An 8,524-nucleotide genomic window follows, 5' to 3' on the forward strand; every position below is an offset into this window, starting at 1 on the left:
AAACGTAACAACGTCATGAAAGTAACAAGCCTCGTAATAAACTACACAATATGTTGAATAATTTGTACTATGTAGTCAAACGCGTACGCCCCGATTCTCTTCCTTTTCAGCTAATTGTTGTAGAACGATCGTGCCGGTTGCACATGCAGGAGTGAAATTAGTGTATCTGCATTATTCACCTACGTATTTCTTGTGTTAGTTTTTTTGTATCTATGCCTAATTAAAGTGTATATATTGACGTAATTATTTGCCGGTGTATTCTTCTAAAATGTATTCATAAGTTTTTATAGTTGATTTGGCTAAGTCTTGCATCATATTTAGGTTATAATGCTTTTATTCTAAAAAATGTGTTTGAGGACAAAAGTAACTTTGTGGACGAAAGTAACATGTTTCAATGCTTAAAGTAACGCGCGGCTGGTCCCATAATAACTGTACCAAAGGGGATTCTTATTACGTATGCCATAATTGTGATTCGGAATAGATCCTAATCTCTTTTGTATAAGTAGTTATCATGCAATTTTTACACTATTATTTAGAACTATTATTTAGACTTAAAAAAGTACAAGACTGGTGTGATATTAAGTATAATTATTTTATGATATTACTTATAATTATGCCTCTGTATGTCTCGTCCGGATGGAGACTATGTAGTCGTGCTTCCGCACGCCCTCTCGACAACAGATTTTAAAGTACCGCCAAAAAGAAAAGCTCGCGCCTCTGCGAGCGCGAGTTGCCGCGCGCGCCGGCGCAGCGCGCGCCACGCCACCTCATTGTGTTTTGTTCGCTCGTGTCGACAACGTGTACCGTAGTTATTATTTTCATTTTTTTAGTCTCTTTTCAGGCTCTACCCATTAGAATAATGCCTAAGCACAAAAGCGCAAATAAGGGATCCTTCTCGAGGCATTCTAGGGACAGAAGAGCGTCCCGTAAACATTCCTCAAGGGAAAAATCGCGCGAATGTGCTCGAGGAGAGAGACATAGGAGAGAAAGATCTAGGGATGCTCATTCATCGGACAGCATCTCATCGAGGGATTCTTCGGTACGGCGTTCCCGATCCAGGGAAAGTTATAGCGAAATTCTCAGAGATTTTCGAGATTTTCTTGTGCGCCGCAACAGCTCACATAACCTAGACTTATGTCAGGTTAGATCGCCTATAGAGGTTATTCCGCCACAGGATGAGGGCCCAGCATCGCCCTTAGCAGCAATTAGACCAGGCGCTGTGGAGCAGAATACAATAGAACACACGGTCGCACAAGCTGACCGAGGCGTTGTACCAGGTATGTCCTCCTGTTGACCCAGCCCCCCCCCCCCCCCCCTCTGCAACTGGCAAAGGGAGGACATAACCGATGTGATTTCTATTCTGTCTCCTTCTTTCCATACATAGATTCGCCGACGATTCCTAGCGTCAATGAGGTGAGTGCCACGCCAACTGGCAGCGTATCCTTTGCCTCCCCTCTTGCCACAGACATTCCGGAATCCCAGGTTCCGGAAGTTGTTCCCGTGGCGTATACCTTGGTTGAGGATTTGTTCAGGAGAACTCAGACACCCCCTACGTCATCCTCCTGGAATCCTACGGTTCTGAATGCAATCCAGACGGAGTCGCGAGGCGGTCTCAATAACGAGGTGCGTTCTAACCTGCTGTCTAAATATGAACCTAAGGGGGAGCTATCATCGCTGGCTCCACCAAAGCTGAATAAGGAGCTAATCGCAGCGCTGACCCCGTCGGTCATTAAACGGGACGAATATCAGTCATCTTCACAGGCACAGGTGGCTGCTTCCCTCAACGCCCTCGGCTCGGGCATGTCGCTCTTGCTGAAGCCGGAGATCTTGCAAGATCTCAAGAATGAGGCAAGGTCGGCTCTGACAAATTTCTCAGAAGGCATTCATCTGCTAGCGGACCACCACTACCGTCTCTCACTGGCGAGAAGAGCTTTCACCAAGCCTTCTCTCAATATCGTTGGCAAAAATGCTGCAGAATCAGCTCCGATCGACGAGTTCTTATTCGGGCAAAATTTTGCCGAAACGCTCAAGGCGGCTCAGGTCTGTGAAAAAACTGCCCGTGATGTCTCCAAATCAGCTCTCCCGATAGGAAAAAAGACGTTACAACCGGTCCGCCAGTCAACACAATATCGATCTCACCAACAGGCGTCTAGGATTTCGGGAAACCGGAAGGCCCCTGCCCGTCCTTCGTCGGCTCGCCGAACAGGGGCTCATTATCACCAGAGCCAACGCCACCGCTCCCGGTCTCAGACCAGATCTCGTCGCCGTCACTAGACAACGTAAGTTCGGCCGGTCGCTTACATAAATTCTACGAATCTTGGTCGAGTATCACCTCTGACCCTGTTGTATTGAGTGCCATAAGAGGCTACCGCATTCCTTTCACTATTTCGCCTCCATCAAGGGCTCATCTTTCTGAGCCCAACTTGTCGTTATCTGCTGCGCTAGCCTGTGACTTGGAAATAGATCGTCTACAGCGAAAAGAAGCCATCGCACAGGTTGAACCTAGCAAAGACCAGTTCCTCTCATCTTTCTTTTTGATAGATAAGTCATCAGGAGGGAAACGCTTTATTTTGAATCTGCGAGACCTCAACGTATACATCGAGCCTCCACACTTCAAATTAGAGGATTGGCGTACTGTGGTTCGCCTCATGCTTCCTGGAACGCATATGGCAACCCTCGATCTGGAAGATGCTTACCTGTTAGTTCCAATTTTTGAGGGCCATAGAAAGTTCCTTCGTTTCCAATGGCGCAATAAGACCTTTGAATTCACGGCTCTGCCTTTTGGCTTGTCCACAGCTCCCTACATATTCACAAAGATTCTTAGACCTGTATTTACCTATCTCCGTAAAAAAGGCTATCAATCAATAACTTACCTGGACGATTTTCTCCTCTTAGGTTCGTCCAACGAAGAATGTCGGGCTAACGTCAACGCTTCAGTTAACCTTCTTCACTCTTTGGGGTTTGTGGTAAATTACGCTAAATCGCATTTGGAGCCATCAAATAAAAGCAAGTATTTAGGTTTCATCTTCGATTCAAATGAGCAATCAATTACGATCCCTCCTTCACGTAGAGCAAAGTTACTAAGTTTAACAACATCGTTGGCCCTCAGAACAAGATGTTCCATTCGAGAATTTGCCAGCCTTATCGGTTCTCTCGTCTCAGTCTGCCCTGCAGTTCAGTACGGACTTCTTCATACGAAGAGATTTGAAAGAGAAAAGTTCTTAGCTCTTGTCAATAACAATGAGGATTACTCAGCAGAAATGGACATTTCTTCACACTTCCAGGAAGACTTCAGATGGTGGATCGACATCTTTTCCAATCCCAAACAGACGAACAAAATCCGCTCAGACAGATTTGTGCAAGAAATATTTACGGATGCATCTTTGAACGGCTGGGGGGCTTCTTGCCGCGACAGGCGCACTCATGGCTGGTGGTCTGAGTGTGAGAGGACGCTTCACATAAACTCATTAGAGCTTAAAGCGGCCTTTAACGGCCTGCTTTGTTTTGCAGCAGATCTTCACGACTGCAACATCTTACTCCGCATTGACAATACTACTGCTATAGCCTACATCAATAAGTTTGGCTCTATTCAATTTCCTCATCTCTCTGAAATTTCTAGACAAATCTGGCGTTGGTGCGAGGATCGCAACATATTCGTTTTTGCCTCTTATATTTCATCTATAGAAAACTCTATCGCGGATGCCGAATCTAGAACTTCGGATCCTGATACGGAATGGTCTTTATCGGTTACAGCATTTCGTCGAGTGGCAAGGGTCTTTGGTCCCTTTGATATAGATTTGTTCGCGTCTTCAATAAATAACAAATGTGATTTGTACGCTTCCTGGTATCCTGACCCGGGATCAATCTCTGTAGACGCGTTCACTTTTTCGTGGGAAAATCTAAACTTCTATGCTTTCCCACCTTTCATTTTACTACCACGTGTTCTCAGAAAGATAATTGACGACGAAGCAACGGGAACACTGGTAGTGCCTTGGTGGCCCTCACAGCCCTGGTTCCCGTTGTTTGGTCGTCTTGTGATTTCCGAACCATTAATCTTACCTCCTAATTATTCACTCTTATCGTCACCTTTCAGGACCTGTCACCCATCATGGAGGTCACTTTCCCTGGGGGTCGTGAAGTTATCAGGGAGGCATTCAAGGCTCGCTTAGTACCAGATACAGCAATACCAGCTTTACTAGCCTCCCTATCGGAATCGACTATCAAACAATATTCCTACCCACTTCGTGCCTGGTGGAAATTTTGCCAGCGTCATAGGTCACCGCTCTACTCACCGTCGGCTGCTCAGACCTTGCAATTTTTAGCCCAGGAGCTACCCAAAATCTCTTCCTATTCATGTCTGAATACGATGAGATCAGCGATCTCCTTAATTTCGCAGAACGAAATCGGCAATCATCCTATGGTTAAACGTTTCTGTAAAGGCGTTTCGGTAATCAAACCGCCCCGTCCGCGATACGATTTTGTTTGGGACCCCGCCCCCGTGATAGCTAAATTGTCCTCTATTTACCCATATGAAGGAGTTTCTTTGAAAGATATCACCAAAAAACTGATACTCCTCTTAGCTCTCGCTACTGGTCATAGAGCGCAAACGCTTAGTTTAATAAGAGTGTCGCAGATCTCTTTGGAAGAGAAATTGATGATTCGCGTTCCAGATCGGATAAAAACTTCAGCACCGGGTCGCTCTCAACCCTTTTTCCTTTTTTCACGCTTTGCAAACCATGAAAATCTTTGTGTTGTTCGCCTCATGGAACATTATATAGAGCTTACCAGGGAGTTACGCCCTTCTACATGCGATTTTTTGTTTATCTCTTTTTCTAAACCCCATAGGGCGGTTTCGTCGCAAACTATTGGTCGCTGGATTCGTCTGGCTTTGGAGGAATGTGGCATAAATACTTCCCTCTTCTCTGCACACAGTACGCGACACGCTTCAACGTCTCAAGCAGCCGCTAAGAGAGTCTCTATCGTGATTATTAAACGCGCGGCGGGTTGGACCGGCGAGTCCAGGGTCTTTGCAAATTTTTACAATAGGCCTCTTATTAACCCTGAGGATTTTAGCGATGCGATCTTAAAACCCTAATTACTTCTACCATGAGATCGCTACGTAAGACCATGTTGTCATTAGTCTTAGAAGTTTATTTTAATTTTAAGTTTATATGGCTCTTAGAACATGCAATTTTAATTTTTCTATAAGACCACAGCGTACTTTTTGTATACTTAGATCTATAAGACACTTTATACTTACACATCTATCTATTATTCTTAGATAATATATAGTACTCGCTCACAGTCTCTCATAATAATATTTATATTACTCCCACTGGCAAATCCCTAGTCTATAAACAGCTACATAGTCTCCATCCGGACGAGACATACAGAGGCATAATTGTTAGATTGAACGAACTTACCTGAAGTGAAGTTCGATCATAATTATGCCCTTTGTCTCGTCCGGATGGACACCCACCCATCAATTATTTCCCACTCCCAGGAAGGGTGATTTGCCGAAATGATTGGAACTTAAGAGGTGGCGTGGCGCGCGCTGCGCCGGCGCGCGCGGTAACTCGCGCTCGCAGAGGCGCGAGCTTTTCTTTTTGGCGGTACTTTAAAATCTGTTGTCGAGAGGGCGTGCGGAAGCACGACTACATAGTCTCCATCCGGACGAGACAAAGGGCATAATTATGATCGAACTTCACTTCAGGTAAGTTCGTTCAATCTAACAATTATTTTGCTTAACGAAGATTATATCTTTTAAGTTTTTCAAAGATGATAAAAATAAATATTTATTTTATTTTTTATTTTAATATAATATAATACAAATTTATAAAAAAAAGTTATCTTGCTTAATAAAAGATTATAATAAAAGTTGCCTTAAATTGAAAAAAGTCATATTTATTTTATTTTTTCGAAAATAAGAACTGGTACTTTTATCCCCAGACTATGTTACTTTCGTCCCCGGCCCCCAAAATAAAAGTAACAATCAACGTACTTGCGAAAAACTATAATAGCTCTTTAAATATCTATCATTTGAGATTGAAACATAGGTATAATAATAGAGCAATAAATGGAGTATTTTAACATATAATCTTTTTTTTTATATCTCTAACGATAATAATTAATTAGTGACCTATAATACAAAAAATGTTATTTTTGTCCCCGGTCTCCCCTACTATACAAAAATTGTGAAATCAACACTATTGAAATCAACAAACAAAAACTGTGCTTTTGTCAAAGAATCTCGTTCGTCAATGTTGAATTCACCGTGCAGTGCAATATACCTTCCTGTTTTATTCTCTATTTTTACATCAAGGTATGAACGACAATCTCGATGATCCAACAATAATTGATCGATCAATTCTTCTTTTTTATTCGTTATCAATCAATACATTTGTAGTCAGGAATTTCCTCGCGATATTAAGATGAAAGACCGCAAGATTCTGCAAGTAAGACAAAATTTTGAAAATCTGATTTTGAATATCATATTTTGAATCACTTATTATTTGTAATTGGAATAAATATAAAAATTTTTTTTTGCGCGTAATGATAAAAGAAAAGCAATTCGTTCGGTTGAGTTGTCCGTTTAAGGTATACTTCCATGATTATAATATCCCACACAACACAGAAATTGCAGCAACATTGCAGCAACATTAAGGTAATATTGCTGCACTGCTGTATGGGATATTATCAAATTAAGAAAGTGTTAGTATTTCGTTCATGAGCAACAACAATAAGACGCTTTATGTATTTATGCATGAGTCGAATAATATGAACATTTTAAATGATTAAAATTTGCATGATATATTTTTCATTTTTGTTTAGCAGAATATACATTATTATTTCATTATCAAAGTATTTATATATTATGTCATTAAATTTAGATACTTCATTGCAACAGCCTTTAATATACACTAGTGTAATGTAGTGCGGATAATGCAAATTCATCATTAATACGCAGTTTTTCAACTGGTGCATGTACTTGACTCCTTTTTTTTATCTTTTTTTAAAAAGATTATATTATTATTATATAAAAAACTTTGTACAAAAAATCATGATATTAAAGATCACTACATTAATGATTTTCTGCTTTAGCCAATGCATGAGCAAATGTAGTACTTCAGTGGCTTTTAATATGTCGAACATACATGTACTCTTCTTCTTTCTCTATTCTATTTATTTATCATTTTAAAAGAGACATGAAGCGTCCGTCTGAAAAAAAGTCTGCTCATGGAACGTTAATACATCAAAAATATTCATCACCGAAAATATCGATCACCGAAAGATCGATAATATTAATGATGAATAAAAAGAATGATTAGGCGTATATTAAAACATGGTCTTCATGATAAAAATAGAATCATATATTGTTACATTTTACATAATTACATATATCATTTTTATCTTTTGCGCTCATTATATCTGCATTACATACTAAAATAAATTATATTATGTATCAACAACAAGTATGTCTTTGTTATAGGTACATCTTAATCGAAAAAACTTAATTTCCTTGTCCTATCATATTCAAGTTTTATAACATGCAAACACTTTTTGCCAATTCGTAATTAATATTTAACAAATCATTCGTGTTATATGAATAAAAATATTGATTTTTTGAATAAATATATTATTTTCTTCAGTTATTATAATCCCTCTAAAAACAAACCTTATAAAGGTAAAAAAATACGCAAAGTACATAAAAAATGTTCTACCTTGTATGCAACAAAATGTTTAATGAAAAAAATCCTTAAAAATAATTTATTATAATTAATAATTTTCCCTTAAAAAATCATTTTTCTAAAAAAAATAAAACTTCAAAAAATAATTTCCCTAAAAAAATACTAAAAAATAAAATATCATAACTAAATATGAAATCAATAATTACGATAATACATATTAAATATCATAACTCTGTATATATATGCAGAGTGTCCCAGTTATCGTGTGTCAGAGAAAAACCATAAATAGATATCGCTAAACTAAACTGAAAAGTTCTAAATACCATTTTGCAAACAACCATGTAAAATTTAGAGATATTAATTAAAGAAAATCGTCTAATAAGCTCCCGATTGGCGTGATTAAGCAGTCGGCCATTTTAGCAAGGATGGCGCGGAATAATAGGATCGTATTTTTACGACATTTCCACGCAATTTATAAGAAATTTTAATCACCTTCTAGTCAAATAATTATTTTTTAAATGAGAACTATATTGATTTTTAAATGTTAAAAGTATTGAAAAATATCTATATTTTTTTTAGCAAACAATATCCATCTCCATACTTTTACAATTAAATATAATGTTCATATACAATGTGTATTTTGTTTATAATTGCATATATAACATATATAACGATTTTCTCGCAATTTGCACATCTTACATTGATATAGTATTTGCATTAGTTTTAAACGGCTATTTGCATGTGATGGGGATGAATCTCACATGAACCGGATGAGAAGGACGAAGTATTATATCGGTCCTCAACTGAATATTCTTCAAATATTCAACCGGCTCCAA

The 8,524-nt window shown here is 38.9% G+C and overlaps 2 protein-coding genes across 4 annotated transcripts; both read left to right on the forward strand.

The window, feature by feature from the left end:
* Nucleotides 1-803: 803 nt before the first annotated feature.
* LOC145973366 (uncharacterized) lies at nucleotides 804-5,497 on the forward strand. Of its 3 annotated transcripts, none has more exons than XM_083102673.1 (3): nucleotides 804-1,277; nucleotides 1,385-2,279; nucleotides 4,846-5,497. In XM_083102673.1, exons 1-2 carry the CDS (start codon nucleotides 860-862, stop codon nucleotides 2,272-2,274), a joined length of 1,308 nt encoding a protein of 435 aa, XP_082958799.1. In that variant the 5' UTR covers nucleotides 804-859; the 3' UTR covers nucleotides 2,275-2,279; nucleotides 4,846-5,497. The 3 variants fall into 3 exon arrangements, with proteins under 3 accessions (XP_082958799.1, XP_082958800.1, XP_082958801.1); XM_083102674.1 differs by lacking the exon at nucleotides 4,846-5,497 and adding an exon at nucleotides 2,896-3,006; XM_083102675.1 differs by lacking the exon at nucleotides 4,846-5,497 and having other exon boundaries at nucleotides 1,385-1,623; nucleotides 1,762-2,274.
* Nucleotides 2,649-5,095, forward strand: LOC145973258 (uncharacterized). The gene is made up of 2 exons (XM_083102516.1): nucleotides 2,649-3,983; nucleotides 4,094-5,095. The coding sequence occupies exons 1-2, from the start codon at nucleotides 2,649-2,651 to the stop codon at nucleotides 5,093-5,095; spliced, it is 2,337 nt and encodes a 778-aa protein (XP_082958642.1).
* Nucleotides 5,498-8,524: the final 3,027 nt, after the last annotated feature.

This window comes from Camponotus vicinus, unplaced genomic scaffold (assembly GCF_025532165.1).
Source record: "Camponotus vicinus isolate PSW18456_S1 unplaced genomic scaffold, iyCamVici1.0 SCAF_6, whole genome shotgun sequence".
Taxonomy (NCBI): domain Eukaryota; kingdom Metazoa; phylum Arthropoda; class Insecta; order Hymenoptera; family Formicidae; genus Camponotus; species Camponotus vicinus.